The sequence below is a fragment of the Bos taurus genome, chromosome 1 (genome assembly GCF_002263795.3).
Source record: "Bos taurus isolate L1 Dominette 01449 registration number 42190680 breed Hereford chromosome 1, ARS-UCD2.0, whole genome shotgun sequence".
NCBI lineage: Eukaryota > Metazoa > Chordata > Mammalia > Artiodactyla > Bovidae > Bos > Bos taurus.
The window spans coordinates 140344235-140360654 of NC_037328.1; the positions used below are offsets into that span (position 1 = coordinate 140344235).

General features: G+C 44.8%; 1 protein-coding gene across 1 annotated transcript in view; it reads right to left on the reverse strand.

Moving 5' to 3' along the window:
- DSCAM (DS cell adhesion molecule) overlaps positions 1-16420 on the reverse strand; it is a 690454-nt gene that overhangs the window by 212212 nt on the left and 461822 nt on the right. The window contains exon 11 of the mRNA XM_059889928.1: positions 13145-13318. Coding sequence (XP_059745911.1) covers positions 13145-13318 — 174 coding nt within the window. The remainder of the gene's footprint in view (positions 1-13144; positions 13319-16420) is intronic.

The window sequence follows — 16420 nt, forward strand, 5'->3', positions numbered from 1 at the left end:
AGCCAGAATGACCTAGGGAAGGCTAGGATTTCACGGTCTCCGTTCTGAGCTTCATCCAGTCAGCGTCTGGGAACCTCAACAGTCCTCCTGTGTCTGTATCTCTGAAACACTCCTACAGAGGTGAAAGGTTTTGGTGTTTTAAGGAAAAGTCGGGGGCAAACTCTGGGAAACAGTGAGGGACAGGGAGGCCTGGCACGGGGCAGTCCTTGGGGTTGCAAAGAGTCAGACACAACTGAAAGACTGAGGGATGATAACAAAATCGCGTGCCTGTGTTAAGAACCTGCCAAAAGGGAGATGAAGACCATCAAGGCTAAGGAAGGACAGCTGGAAGCGGGAATGGCAGGTGTAAAGAGAGACGAGAAGGTATATTGTACTGCAGGGTGAGCTGGAGATAAGATTTCTGTTATTTTGGTGCATCGTCTGTGGTTTGCTTTATAATAGTTTTAAACTTCCATACTCAGAGTGGACATGTGTGATGAATGGCTCGCTAACACAGTGCCCAATGCGAGCGTGTCACATTTCCTTGAGAAGAGTCAAGCTAGAAGGGCTGAGTCCCCAGCCAGCCTCACCGTGGCCTCCTTTTATTTCTGCTGCTGATCAGGGAGAGGGTGACACTCAACGGCAGGCACCGCTGCAGCGCCCGTGATGGCTCAGCCGCTGGCCGCTGGGCTGCGCGGGGTCGAGTTGGCGCTCCCAACCTCACAGGTAATGAGAACATTTGAAAGATTCCTGACAGGTGATGGCCGCGGAGGCTGCTGAAAGTCCTTAAGCACTGCTTCCATGAAGGGCTACGGCCGCACGTTCAAGATTTGGGTGGTAAACGAATGAGAGGCTGGGTTGTGAGCATGCGTACTGGCCCTGGCATCTCCGAAGCAAGGCCTCCAGCCTCAGCACCAGACAGCTAGGAAGGGCCGGATGAGCCTCAGAGCTCGCCTAGGGTCAGCAGAGAGCCCCCTGAAGCTTCACCCCAATTCTACATCTGTCCTTACTTTCTGGCCTCCCTCAGCCTTCTGGCTAAGACCAAGTGTAGTGTGGGGGCTTCCCAGGTGCCTCAGTGGTAAAGAACCCACCTGCAGGAGACACAAGAGATACAGGTTCCATCCCTGGGTTGGGAAGATCCTCTGGAGGAGGAAAGGGCAACCCACTCTAGTATTCTTGCCTGAATAGTCCCATGGACAGAGGAGCCTGGCAGGCTACATTCCGTGGGGTCGCAAAGAGTCAGACACGACCGAATGACTGAGCACATCGGTGCTAATTCCAAGTGCTCTGTGGCCAGCTTCCTGCACCCAAATATAGCAGGTATTAAAGCATATTTATATCTTTAAAATGGGGTGGTCCTAAATGAAAAGGCAGCAAACCCCAAGGACCTGTTGAGAACATCCTTGGTTCTAACTCTGTATAAATGATGTCAGACTTACAGCCTGTCAGGATGGATGACTTCCTGGAGGCAGACATTGTGGTTGTGGAGCTGCAGGCAGATGGGGAAACCCAGTCCTTCCTGGGCTGCCAGCCACTAACATCAAAGTCAGGGTCCTCTGGGAAAGGGAGCTGATCAGATGGCTGTTGCTGGGGTCCTCTGGGAAAGGGAGCCGATCAGATGGCTGTTGCTGGGGTCCTCTGGGAAAGGGAGCCGATCAGATGGCTGTTGCTGGGGTCCTCTGGGAAAGGGAGCCGATCAGATGGCTGTTGCTGCTAAGTCGCTTCAATCATGTCCTACTCTCTGCGACCCCATAGACAGAAGCCTACCAGGCTGTCCCTGGAATTCTCCAGGCAAGAATACTGGAGTGGGGTGCCATTTCCTTCTCCAGTGCATGAAAGGGAAAAGTGAAAGTGAAGTCACTCAGTTGTGTCCGACTCTTCGTGACCTCATGGATTGTAGCCTACCAGGCTCCTCCATCCATGGGATTTTGCAGGCAAGAGTACTGGAGTGGGTTGCCATTTCCTTCTCCCGATCAGATGGAGGTACAGGTAAATTCGTCTTGAGGAGCAGAGTCATCATAATGAAGGCTGGAGGCAGGCTGGAAGTGGGCAGGCTGGCGACTCAGGGAAGGGTCACCTTTGCAGCTCTAGTGAGAAGGTAGCCTGGAGGCAGAAGTGCTTCTCACTCTGGGCAGCTCCGTCTGTTTTCCTGCAGGACTTTCAACTGATTGGATGAGGCCCACTCACATTATAGAGCAAGGGTCCCTAACCTCCGGACCACAGACTGGTACTAGTTAGTGGCCTGTTAGGAACCAGGCCACACAGCAGGAGGTAAGCAGCAGGCTAGTGAGTGAACCTTCACCTTTATTTATAGCCACTCTCCATTGCTCATGTTACCACCTGAGCTCAGGGTTCCCACTGATTCTTCATTATGGTGAGCTGTATATTTATTTCATTACATATCACAGTGTAGTAATGGTAGAAATGAAATGCACAATAAATGGAACATACCAGAATCATCCCCAAACCAGCCCCTTACTGGTCTGAGGAAAAGTTGTATTTTATGAAACTGGTCCCTGGTGCCAAAAAGGTTGGGGATTGCTGCTATGGAGGATAATCTGCTTTCCTCAGAGTCTATTGATTCAAATGTTAATCTCATTGTGATGCTGGAGAAGACTTGAGATTTCCTTGGACAGCAAGGATATCAAACCAGTCAATCTTAAAGGAAATCAACCCTGAATATTCACTAGGAGGACTGATGCTGAAGCTGAAGCTCCAATACTTTGGCCACCTAATGTGAAAAGCCTGGAAAGACACTGATGCTGGGAAAGACTGAGGGAAGGAGGAGAAGGGGGCAGCAGAGGATGAGATGGTTCAATAGCATCACTGACTCAATGGACTTGAATCTGAGCAAACTCCAGGAGATAGTGAAGGACAGGGAAACCTGGTGTGCTACAGTCCATGGGGCTGAAAAGAGATGGTCATGACTAAGCAACTGAACAACAACAACTCATCCAAAAAATACTTTCCTAGAATCATCTAGACAGGTGTTTAACCAAAACTGGGCACCATAGCCTAGCCAAGTGGACATACAACATTAACTGTCACAAACTCACCACTGGCCAACCTGGCACCACACACACTTCTTTACACCATGTTTATTCTCTGAAAAAGACAAATAGCAGGGCCATACTTCCACTTAACATGATGTAGCTATCTTATGGAAGAACATGCATGTGTGCGTACTCAGTCCTGTCTGACTCTTTGCAACCCCGTGGACTGTAGCCCTCCAGGCTCCTTGTCTGTGGGATTTCCCAGGCAAGAGAACAGGAGCGGGTTGCCATTTCCTTCTGCAGAGGATCTATCTTCTCAAACCAGGGATCGAACCCACGTCTCCTCCATCTCCTGCATTAGTATGCAGATTCTTTACCACCAAGCTACCTGGGAAGCCCCTGTGCTCCTCCGTAACAGTCCCTAAAATCAACAGCTAAATGGACAGATGCGCACATGTGAACACCTAACGTTTAGGTGCTGGAATCACTAGGCTAAGCATGTGGGGATTTACATAAATAAGTGGGAAAATATATATATTTAAAGGCCCACTGCTCACACCCTCTCTGTCTTTCTGATGCAGCCACATCTGGAGCTGCAAAGAGCAGATGACTGGTCACTGCCCTGGTGGCCACAGGGACCCCTCCGTGACCCACCCTTGCATTACAAATGTTCATCAGTGTTCTCATGCACTGTCTTTGGACATGTCCTAACATGAGTTGTTCAGATTGTCCCTGAGGAAGGTCAAACCTGGGAGTCCCCAGGAGAAAAGTGAGCTTATAGCCCAAATACCTGCACACAACGTGACATTAACTGTCACAGGGGAACCTCCAAGGCTCCCCTTTCCATAAGCTTATTTCCATGCACCTGTTCACAAAGCAAATGACAGCCCAGATGAATCGGTGGAGCTTACGATAAAACTGGTGTGGTTTTATTTATTTACCAGGGAACTATTTAATTCGGGGTATGGATTTGTAGTAAAAGCCTATTAGCTTCATCTACAGAGAGCAGAGTTAAGGACTGCCAAGGCAGATAGAAAATTAGAGGGGAATTCTAGAAAGAAGGGAGTCACAGAGAGTGAAAGTCTCAATATTTGCATATCTTATCTTCCCAAATATTGGATGACTACTAAACAATGCAAAAGGTCACAGGGTGACCAAGAGGGGGCTCCTGTGGGCAGCTAGACAGTGACCAGGCGGGTCTGCAGGCAGCTCAGTGGATGCCAGAATGGAGGGCGACAGTGACCAGGTAGGTCTGCAGGCAGCTCAGTGGATGCCAGAATGGAGGGCGACGGATGACAGAGGACCGAGGGTGCTGGTACCGCTGCCCCCAGAAACCTTGAAAGAGCAGACTACCCTGAACTGGCAAAAATAGCTTCAGCTGCTGAGTAGAAGGGTGCCCCCACACAGAAGAAGGAGGAAAAAGAAGTACGGAGGGAAAACACATGTTCTTTCCCACAGAGGAATACTAGTCTGGTGACATTGAAGAGATGCTGTTGGTGTCCCTCACTCTCCGTCCACCAGGGACTGACCCCCGCTCTGGGATGTGCCCGAGGTCCCCAGCTTGCCGTTGACCCTCAGCTGTCATTCCTTCGCAGACCCCCCCTCCCCTAACCCAGAGCAGCGTACTGGATGAATTCCAGTTTAGACCGGGTTCCTCAACCCAAATAGGACCCCTCAGGGGTGTTGTGCTCAGCCTGACTTGCTAGGAGAGGAGCAGTGATGGTCAAATTGAGTCCCATGACCTGCTGTCTGCTTTCTATTTAGTCTGGATGCTTCCAGCTGTAAATGAGAATACCCTGACCCATACTGGCTGAGACAGCAAAGCCATCAAATAACTGGTCCTCCCAGACAATGATGAAATCGGAGGTGGGGAGATCGCAAATGCAGTAGATTAGGGACAAATCTCTACTTTTCTGTTTTTCTTTTTAACAGTAGAAAAAGCACACAACTTTATTCATTTATACATGCACAGGAGTTCACAAGAAAAAAAAAAAAAAGAAACTCAAAGAAATGGCTAGACTCAGGGGCTTATGTATCCTTTTAACAAAAAAAGAGGGGTTGGGCTTAAAGGGTCGATGAATTATGGGGAAGTGGCTAGGAAATATATGGGGTTACTAATGGAAAACAGGGACTTTTTTTTGTTTGTTTTTATTCTACCTTCCTTTATGTATCGGTTTTATCCTCAAGAAAATGCCAAAGTGTCGCCATGAATCAAGGTGTCACCTCCAGATAAGGTCAAGAGTTTAAAGATGTGTATCTCTTGCAGAGTCTACTATGAAGACTAGGGAAATCTTTTCAGAATGATCACACATCTCTTCTACATTTCATTGACCAAAAGTGGTCACATGCCCATCCTTAAACCAATCGTGCTCAAAGGGAATAGGCTGCCATTGGTTGGTTCAGACTAGAGTTCACATCCACTGGTTCAGACAGGTTGGGATTTACCTGCTGGGGCAGGTGACCTAGCTGCTGTGTTTGCTCTGAGTCAAACGCAAGACTTAGCCAAACATCTCTACTGTCACTCAGTGCATGCAGGGATATCATTAAAAAGTGCCACAAACTGGTGGTTTAAGTAACAGAAATCTATTCTCCTACAGTTTTGGAGCCAGGAGTCTGAAATCAAGGTGTGGGCAGGGCAGTGTTCTCTCTGAAGGACTGAGGGGAGAATCCTTCCTGCCTCTGCTGGCTTCCCTTGGCCGAGGAAGCCCAAGTGCAGTGTCTGTCTTCACATGGCTGATTCGTTCCATGTCTGTGTCCAAATTTCCCCTTTTTGTATGACACTAGTCCTATTGGACTGAGGTCCACAGGACTCCAGTAATACCCCCTTTTACACATTTTATCTGTAAAAATCCTATTCCCAAACAAGGTTACAACTGGGGGTACTGGGGTTAGGACATCAATCTATGAATTCTAGGAGGACACAATTTAACACTTTATAGTTAGAGAGGAGGGGAACTGAAATTGAGGCTGGTGACAAATCGCAGTTGCTCTAGTAGCCTTCCCATCTTGCAGATCCCTTCTTAACACCAAGAACCTTCCACTGGTGGGATTCCAGGCCCAGGGAAGATGTGAAATGCAAACGTTCAGCTGCCCTCCCTGGCAGGACCCAGCACCCACCATCGGCAATACAGCCACTTGGGGGTCCCGCCAGCTAACAGGTCCCTCCACTTCTCCATGCTTCCTTTTCCAGGCTCTGCTCCATCCTTTGCTTCTGACATAGACATCATCAAGAAAGCTGCAGGTACTTTTGTCAACTGGACTTCAGATAGGAAGGGCAAGGGCTATGAGCATGCACATACGTGTACATGTCGGATACCGTGGAGGGGGCCTGGTGGGCCCCACGGTTAGGAAAGTGTGTAAACTGGGTGATTTTGAATCAGGACACCTCGTAGTCTGTTGGAGGCACTGATCCATCTCGGGGGGTGTAATTTAGGAATGACACCAGTAGTCACAGCCTCCAGCTCAACAACAGCTGCCCTCACCCTGCACCAACCACGTGTCTGGCTGAGCCCTCACACGTGAAGGTTCACGTCAGCCCCACTGCAGCCACAGAGAGAGGCGTGTGCACTGTCTCTGTGTTTCACGGTCCTGCAGAGAGGGTGAGGCACCTGCACAGGGCACCGGGCTGGACCAGACGGAACCCAGGCAATGTGGGCCTGGAGCCCGACTGCTGACCGCTTTACGCATGCCTTTGAGCCCGACTGCTGATCGCTTTACGCATGTCTTTGACCCATTCATGTCTCACCAGCCCCAAGGCTGCACTACGGTGTGGATGTGATCTTTCATTTGATAAAGAAATATCAAAACCTAGTTTTCAGTAATAGCTAGTTTGCCACTGGTTCACTGTTGTTTATTCCTCTTCCACCTGCGTGACCCTATTGTCATGGGCTTGTAGCTTCCAGCCCAATGTTCTGAGATATTTGCCTGAAAAGTACAACACACAGTCTTCATTTGAGGCCATCCGGGCCTTAATTTTCTAGAAAAGTCATGCTGACCTTTTCTCTTCATGAATCCCTTTGAGGATATCACGAAGGCTACATGTTCCGCCCCACCCCACCAGATAAACACATACATTTTTACATATGGTTTCAAGGGATTGCTTAACCCCATGGCATCATTCACAGTCCTCCAGGGCCCAGGAATCAAGGTTCAGAAGGTTTGATTTAGAAGCTCTCTGAATTAAAATAATAGAGGGAAAGTAGCATTAGACTAAGACACACATAAACTATCTTGACAGTTTAAGGAACACAAAATTTTAAATAGTCCCTTGGGCAATAAGGAGATTAAACCAGTCAACTCTAAAGGAAATCAATTCTGAATATTCATTGGAAGAACTGATGCTGAAGCTCCAATACTTTGGCCACCTGATGCAAAGAGCCGACTCAATGGAAAAGACCCTGATGCTGGGAAAGATTGAAGGCAGGAGGAGGAGCGGGTGACAGAGGATGAGATGGTTGGACAGAATCATCAACAGGAATTTGAGCATGGTCCAGAAGATGGTGAAGGACAGGAAGCCTGGGGTGCTGCAGTTCACGGGTTCACAAAGAGTCAGACACGACTGATCGACTGAACAACAGCAGAGCATTCAAATGTGAGTCTGCTACTTCTGTGAGCAGCAAAGAGAAAACACAAACCTGCATCTCTTATGCTTGGAGTACAGAGTGGCCTTTCAGAGTGACCAGGGGAACCTGGGAGCACCCTGTGGGATGGCCTCAGGCCATCATGACCTCCCTGAGGGTCAGCCTAGGGTAGTGCTCCTTCCTCCCCCCAGAGCATCACAGGGCAAGGCTGCAGGTGTTCGTGGGTGAACCTGTGGGTCCTGAGGTGGCACATGAGTGCAGGAAGTTACAGGGGTTGAATGGACTGTCCAAGGGTGGATATGAACAGATTCTATTTGGGGTGGTGGTGTAGAGTGATGAAATATTGTATTCCACCCCAACACCCACTCTAGCAATAACAGGACAAGAGGTAGCCTGAGGTCAAATCATGTTACTATCCAGAAACAGCCAGGACCTGGGGACTGTCTGACCGGAGTTGGTGCATGCACACTCATGCATCCCTACATTCTGGGAACAAGGAGATCAGGTGGCATGGGACCCAGGGACCTGCTCAGAGCGGGGGCCTGAGGACCAAGACTAGACTGGAACCTATGGGTGGACTCTGGGATCCAGAGGTGGGGGAGGGTGGATTCCACAAGTAACAGACTCTCCAGGGAAGCGCCTGCTCCTGTTTGATGAGGGATGCTCTATTGCACAGCATGTGGGAATCAGAAGAGACCTGTGAGAGTGGTGGATGAAAGAAGAGCTGCCTGGCATCGTGGGCTAGAGATCCACATGGAAAGCAGTGTTCCTGGAGGCACACAGGCTCAGATTGGCTGGGGCAGAAACCTGGGACAGTGGAGGGTGCAATTTTGGCACCTGAGAAGATAGCTCTTCCACTTGAAAGATTCCACAGCTTCAGGAATTGTTTTCTTAGCACAAAAGACCACACTCCCCAGATCCCAAGTGGTCCCTGATGTGGGGGTGGGAGAGACTTCTGCAGCCCCTGATGGTCCTGGGGTGAGGGATGTAGCATGATCACCAGAGGCCAAATTTGATTCAAAGTCGAGCCCAGTTCCCCTGTCCTTTTTGCCAAAAGTCCTGAACATTATCTGGTGTTTTGGGTCCCTATCCCTGGGATGATCTTTCATAAATGATAAATCAGCATTGAGATTATAATGGTGAATCAGAAGCAGGAATACCAACAAAGCTGGAAGGATATGCACTGATTATTTTTTTATCTCATGATGACTTTCTATCTCACGACCTTTCATTCCAAACATGGTTGCATGCTATCTTCCCTTCCCATGGCCTCTTTATGTCTGACTCCAAAATGGGAGATGGCAGGGAGGCACTCATAAAATTGCTTTATTATTAGAGTGGTGGGTTTTGAAATCATTGGAGTGGTGGTAAGAAAACTTCCCAGACAGGAAACCCAGTCTGCACCAGGATTGATTCCCAGCATCCACTGAGTCCTCCTCCATACCAGGCTCTAGTAGTAGTGTTCGGGTCTTTAAAGTGTATGTAAACTCCAGTGCCAGCCTCCCTGGGCATCCAGAGCTCTCATCTGAGAAGCCACTTTAACTTCCTGACAAACCTGATCAGGTAGAAAGCCCTGTCCTATTGCATTTAAAAATATTTGCAGACCAGTTTTTTTTTTTTAATGACTTATAGAAAATAGAAAATACTTAATATTTTTACTGAAGGCAGTGCAGTTTCTTTTGAAACATTAAAGAAATCATGCCTGATGCAAGCCTGGGTAGCATCAGATAAGAAGAGCCCAGAACCTCTGTGCTGCAATGTCAGGTATAATCCCGCCATGGCTGCAGGGCTGCTTGCTTGGCAGCTGGGTACCAAGTTTGACTGTGCCAGGCCAGAGTGGAGGCTCTCTATTTCCACTGTCTCCTGTTTTCCTGGTAAAAACTACCTACACACCCACTGGCAGGTCTCCCATGACCATGTGCTCAGCCTAAGCCTGTCAGTGTTCACGGACTTAGTAGTGTTGTTAAGCAAGTACATGAAGATCAAGTGCAAGCCATCACTCTGTTAGCTGTTGTTTTCATTTAAATGTGATCACTGGAGGAACAGCGTCACTGTGTATCTTCTGTCTCTGTGCTTTTATATCTCTTCTTGAAATTATGTTTTTGCTTTTCAGAGTTTAAACATTGTGCTTTTAGAGGGTTAAAGATACCAGATGCCTGAAGTTGAAATTATGTACAAAGCTTGTTGTTTAGTCACTCAGTCATGTCTGACTCGGCGGTCTTGTGGACTGCAGCACGCTAAGCTTCCGTGTCTGGTTTGCTCAGACTCATGTCCGTCAAGCTGGTGATGCCATCCAATCATCTCATTCTCTGTCATCCCCTTGTCCTCCTGACTTCAGTCTTGTACAAAGCTACCTGAGGGTTATCAAGAACTGGTAAAATGAACTGTTTCATAAATGCACCTCTCTGCTAATAGTCTATATGGTTTGAGAGACAGAAACTAAGATTGGCCAGCTCTAAGAACATCTGTCTTTGATGAACAAACACTCACTATGAATTTTTCTTTCTCTGGTCCCCTCCACCTACCTGGTACAACATTCAAACACAGTTACCCCTCACTTTGAGTCTTTTGATCTCTTATATTTGCTCTCTCTCCCTCCCATGCCTCTGCTTACCCTCAACAACTCTATCTTTCAAACTGCATCCTTCAGGACTAAACTCTGGCACCCTGAGTGCTGTTCTGTAGTCACTAATTCTACAAGGGATGGGAACCTGTGTGTTCCAGGTGTCCCCCCCTCTGTCCTGACAGGGGTGCCCTCTGCTGGAGCAGAGCTGTCCACACTCAGGCCTGATGGTCCCAAGGAGGGAAAGCCCATTAAGAGGAAGTGGACATCTTTGTGGTCCCATGTCTACTCTAATACCAGCATCAAAAGTATGGAGAGAGATGTGGGGAAACCTTCAATTTCTGCATTTTCAAATTCTACCCATTTTAAAAGATTTTTTCACCCTTACACTTCCCTTAATCTCCTCAAAATGATGGTGCTGTCCTCCCAGGCATCTCTGTGCACCTTACTCTTTTCCTTGCACTGTGATTAGCAGGCTGTACTCCTGCCTTGCTGTCTTCTTTCTCAAAACATACATTCTTTCATTCATGAAGGCAAGGTCCATGGTTGACTGTATTTACATCCTTCAGAGAGTTCTGTATCTATTAGAGCCTAGATATGTATTAGTGGGATAGAAAACAATTTTTTTTTAATTGTTATTCTTAACCACCTTGCTTGGGAGATAAGTGGTAATATTAATGAATGTGATTTTTGCAGGAAGATCCCCTAGAGAAGGAAATGGCAACCTACTCCAGTATTCTTGCCTGGGAAATGCCATGGACAGAGGAGCCTGGTGGGCTACAGCCGAAGGGGTCAAAAAGAGTGCGACACAACTTAGCAACTGAGTGACCACCACCACCAGTGAAATGCCTCAGTCAAACATGTGTTAGACTGGTGTAACTCAGTGAACCAATGTTTTTAAAATGACCAATATAGTGTGTTACAGGCTTCGCTTGTGGCTCAGCTGGTAAAGAATCTGCCTGGAATGCGGGAGACCTGGGTTCGATCCCTGGGTTGGGAAGATCCCCTGGAGAAGGGAACGGCCACCCACTCCAGTATTCTGCCCTGGAGAAATGTACTGTACTGTACATGCGCTGTATAGTCCATGGGGTCACAAAGAGCTGGACACAACTAAGCGACATTCACTTTCGCTTTCATAGTGTGTTACAAAATTGTGACTGTGTGCAGTTTCTATTTAAAGGGCAAGAAAGACCAATGGAATAGTGTAACCAAGTATGAAAAGTCATTAATGTTATTTCAAATCCCACATGGTAACTATTTTATTGAAAACCACGACTGATTGAGTTTTGGTATAGAATCACTGAAGAATATCCACAATTATCTGAGAAAGCTACTAAAATATTCTTTCCTTTTCTGACAATATGTCTGTACAAAGCTAAATTTTCTTTATTAATTCAACCAGAACAGTATATTTTAACAGTCTAAATGTAGAAAGAGATATCAGAACTGAACAGTCTTCTATAAAACCATATTTTAAAGGCATTTGTAAAAATGTAAAATGATGCTCCTCTTCTCATTTATTGTTTTGGAAAATAGAATCATTTTTCATTAAAATATGCTATTTTTAGCATGCAAAATATATTCTTTTTGTTGGGGAAAAATGGATCAATATTGGTCAATGTTGGTCCTCAAATCTTGAGTTTCCTTAATATTTCCTCAATTTATTATTTTTAAAAATTACCACTTCAACTTTGGATTTAAGTGATATGACTTTTTGTCCTCTAATTATTGCAAATCAGTTTCTCTAGAATATGACATTTAGCAGTCAAAATTATGTATTGATATGTCCACAATGTATTAATATTTCAAAGCAACCTTATTTCAGAACTATAATCTGTTAATGATACAAAAGTATAGCACTAGCCCCAGGTATCCAGTATCATGCATCAAACCTGGACTGGCATCTCGTTTCATACATGATATTTTACATGTTTCGGGAGGAGGGTTCAGGATGGGGAACACATGTATACCTGTGGCGGATTCATTTTGATATTTGGCAAAACTAATACAATTATGTAAAGTTTAAAAATAAAATAAAATTTAAAAAAATAAAATAAAATAAAAAACAAAAAAACAAAAGTATAGCAATAGATAGCTTGATATTTTCATTGTCATATTAGAAAAAAATAGATTAACTGGAATAAATTCTTGTAGCTAGTCTTTAAGTCTCTGTCTCTCTCACACATAGCACTGAAATTCACTTTTAAGTCCAATCTCCTAATAAATAAGATGGTAGAGATCCTTGAAAACCTATACACAGCATAGTTAAACAAGAGGAAGTCTGATTAAAGCTTGTGGTCAGGAAGACATCTCAATCTACACAGTAGCAAAGCATATAAATGAAGAAAGACGTAAGCCATTCAGTGTAAACTAGATGTACAACCATTTGCTAGTGAGCAATGCTCAGTAGAAGCTGGTCTACTTTATGTCCTCTCTTTGGTGGTTTAGCAACCAAAGTACAAAAATAATTTCACCCTTTCCTATAAGATCTGTCAGCAACATGGACGCTAAGTATAATCCTATATGCTTTATCTTCTTGTAGGGATGTATGTTAATAATGAGGTTTCCAGTTTCTTGATTTCACAGTGATCTTAAAGAAGGAAATCTATGGACAAGCTTGCAAATGACAAAAAGCATGAAGAGACCACTGAAAAGAACACATCTGAGACCTTGCACTAGGCTTTTCCATGATAAAATCAACAGGAGAGAATCTGGGTGCCAAAGGCAGCAACCCACTCATCGGCTGGGCTGCTCAGAGCCTGAACCCATGGCCAGGGGAGTGGAGGGAGGGAAGCCCAGGGCTCCCTGCCCTGGACACATATTCTGATGCACACTCTGCATATTCTGACAGTCGCTGAACTTCTACTAGCCTCTTCAACTGTATATTTAAGACAGGAAAGCATCAACCCCCCCAGCTGCAACAAACCACATTTTGTTTTGTTTTGTTTTTAAACAGTGTGCGTGGAGATCACTGAAAATGGAAGCCCCAGAGCCCTATTTAGGTAAAATGAAGAGCTCGTCTTCCTTACTTTTCACCGTGAGGTACATGGACTTGCTGACGTCCGCGCCCACATCGTTGCTGACCTTGCACAGGTAGTAGCCACTGTCTTCTTCCACCACGTGCTTGATCAACAGAGACCCATTGCTGAGGACCTGAATTCGGCCATTCAGGGCAATCGGTTGGAACTGGGGAACCCCAGCACCTGGAATAAAATAAAATAAAGAGGAATGGTGATGCCAACAGGAGTAAAAACAGGGAGACAATGAACTCAAGGTCATCAGACAACACGGGGAGGTGACGGAAGACAATGAACTCAAGGGCATCAGACAACACGGGGAGGTGACGGATGCTGAACACACATCCCAGCAGACAGGCCCCTGATGTGCCAAGACTCTTTTTTCTTTCTTCTGATAATGAAATTCTTGTTTAGGGAGAAACATGTTTATTTAAAATGATAGCATTTCAAACGTTGAGATAAACAGTAAGAGACCTTACAGATAGTTTCCACATAAAAAGCCAGATTTGATGAGCCTTAACTGGTTGATAAATTATTCACAGAAATCACAGTAGAATGACTACAGAAGTAGACATCTTGTGTGTAACTAACTTAATTTGTTGTGTTCCCAGGGACTTAAAATGAATGTAAACAAGAATGCTTCAGGGGGAGGACATTTGAAGACTTCCCACAATGCACACATCTGAGACTACAAGGTGAATACCAATATTGCAGACTTCCCTTCTAAGCGTGGTCTAGAAATACAATGTACTATTAATACCATTTAATGTTATTAAATAACTGTTAGATCATTGCACTAAGACAGCACAATTAAAACACCTTAAAGTGCTTGCATTCAAGGAGATATAGCCCATTTGTCTATGCTATGATCATAAACATGATCCATATAAAAGATCCATATGAAACTATTTTGAAAAATAAACTTAGAAATAATAAAACAGAAGATAAGGGAGATTTCTGGGAAAACAGTAGTTGGTTGAATCAGATGATACTGCTATGTTGCTTTTCCCCCTTCTGGGACTTAGGAGGGTGTGGTCTAGGCCTTGAAAGGCTGATAGGGTTTCTCATATTCTGATCTGAATCTGAAGATTTGGGGAGAATACCCACAGGTGAAGACAACTCCTTCTTTCTAGAGAAAGCCTGAAGCATGGGCCAAATATGTGCTCTAGAGAAGAGCTGCTGGTTTCTGTGTCCCCAGAACCTACGTGGGACCTGAACAGGTGAGAGGTCACCCACTCATGTGGGAAACTTCAGACTTTGTGTATGGGGAAATGAAACAAGAGGGGATACACTTCTTCCTATAGTTTCCCCCATAACTCATCATTTACTTATTGGTGTCCTCAGGTCACAGTGACAGAGACTACCGCTGTGCCTTCTCTTCCCTGTTTCAGCTCCACCAAAGAGACAAAGGAAGTTAACTATGTATCTAAGGGGACCCTCCACAATGAATTTGAAAGGCAAACAGCATTGCTAAAGCAGGTAGGTTCTACCAAAAGAGAACTTCTAGAGAAGATATATGAATTAATTCAAATTTAAAACATAGAATTCCATTTCTGAAAAGGATGGAGAAAGACACAAAAGAATATCACTTCCATTCTAACCACCAAAAGGAGATGGTTAATCTACAAAATCATACTTTTCTTGGAATAAATCACAGAGCAGAAGTCACAGGCAACTGGGTAAAGTTAGTCTGCAAAGAATTTAAAATATCCTACAAGGAGCTATGGCATATGTAAACAATCTCATGTTTGGTAGAGAGTGAGAGAACAAGATCCTGGACATACAAGCAGGAAGAAGTAAAGAACTGGAAATAAGTATAGCCCAATTCAGCTTCTACTCTTTTATGCATCAGAGTATTATAAGATAATAAAATGTTGTAAGATACAAAAAAAAAAAAAAGAAAGAAGCAAGCAAGAAGGACCAGAGAGGAAATCATCAACAGTCTTGAAAGCTTAGTATGAAACTGTCGAATAAGAACTTTATGACAACTATGACTAATAACCATAGACAGGTAAGGGATTCAGAAAGAACATTAAAACCATACAAAAGAGAAAGATAGATAAATAAAATGTTAGAAACATTTCTACAATATTAGATGTAAGGAATTCCTTAATCTAATTAGCAGATTGAATACAGTAGAGAAAATAATTAGTGAACCTGAAGCTAGGCCAACAGAAATTATCCAAATTAAAACAAAAAGTGCAAAAGAGTGAAAAAAACAGAATAGGTTGTCCTAGAGCTGTAGAACAATATCAAATATTCTAACACTGGGTAGTGACAGTCTCAAAAAGAGAAGATAGGGCCAGAAGAAATAATATTTGAAATATAGATGACTTTAATATCACTATCAATCATTTTGACTGAACTGAGATTTATAGAACTCTACATCCTAGAACAGCAGATTCCATGCTAGTTTTGAGTGCACATGGAGCAGTTATCCAGAGAGATAGTATTTTGGGCCATAATAAAAAGTTCAATAGATGTTATAAGATAAATTAATACAGATTATGTTCTAGTTCCAGAAAAATATCTATTTCTGTTTTACTGACTATGCTAAAGACTTTGACTGTGTGGATCACAATAAACTGTGGAAAATTCTGAAAGAGATGGGCATGCCAGACCACCTGACCTGCCTCTTGGGAAACCTGTATGCGCAGGAAGCAACAGTTAGAACTGGACATGGAACAACAGACTGGTTCCAAATAGGAAAAGGAGTACATCAAGGCTGTATACTGTCCCTGTGCTTATTTAACTTATATGCAGAGTACCTCATGAGAAATGCTGGGCTGGAAGAAGCACAAGCTGGAATCAAGATTGCCAGGAGAAATATCAATAACCTCAGATATGCAGATGACATCACCCTTATGGCAGAAAGTGAAGAGGAACTAAAAAGCCTCTTGATGAAAGTGAAAGAGGAGAGTGAAAAAGCTGACTTAAATCTCAACTTTCAGAAAATTGTGATCATGGCATCCGGTCCCATCATTTCATGGCAAATAGATGGGGAAACAGTGGAAACATTGGCTGACTTTATTTTTCTGGGCTCCAAAATCACTGCAGATGGTAACTGCAGCCATGAAATTAAAACATGCTTACTCCTGAGAAGGAAAGTTATGACCAACCTAGACAGCATATTCCACTCCAGTGCTCTTGCCTGGAGAATCCCATGGACGGAGGGCCTGGTAGGCTGCAGTCCATGGGGTTGCTAAGAGTCGGATACGACTGAGCGACTTCACTTTCACTTTTCACTTTCCTACACTGGAGAAGGAAATGGCAACCCACTCCAGTATG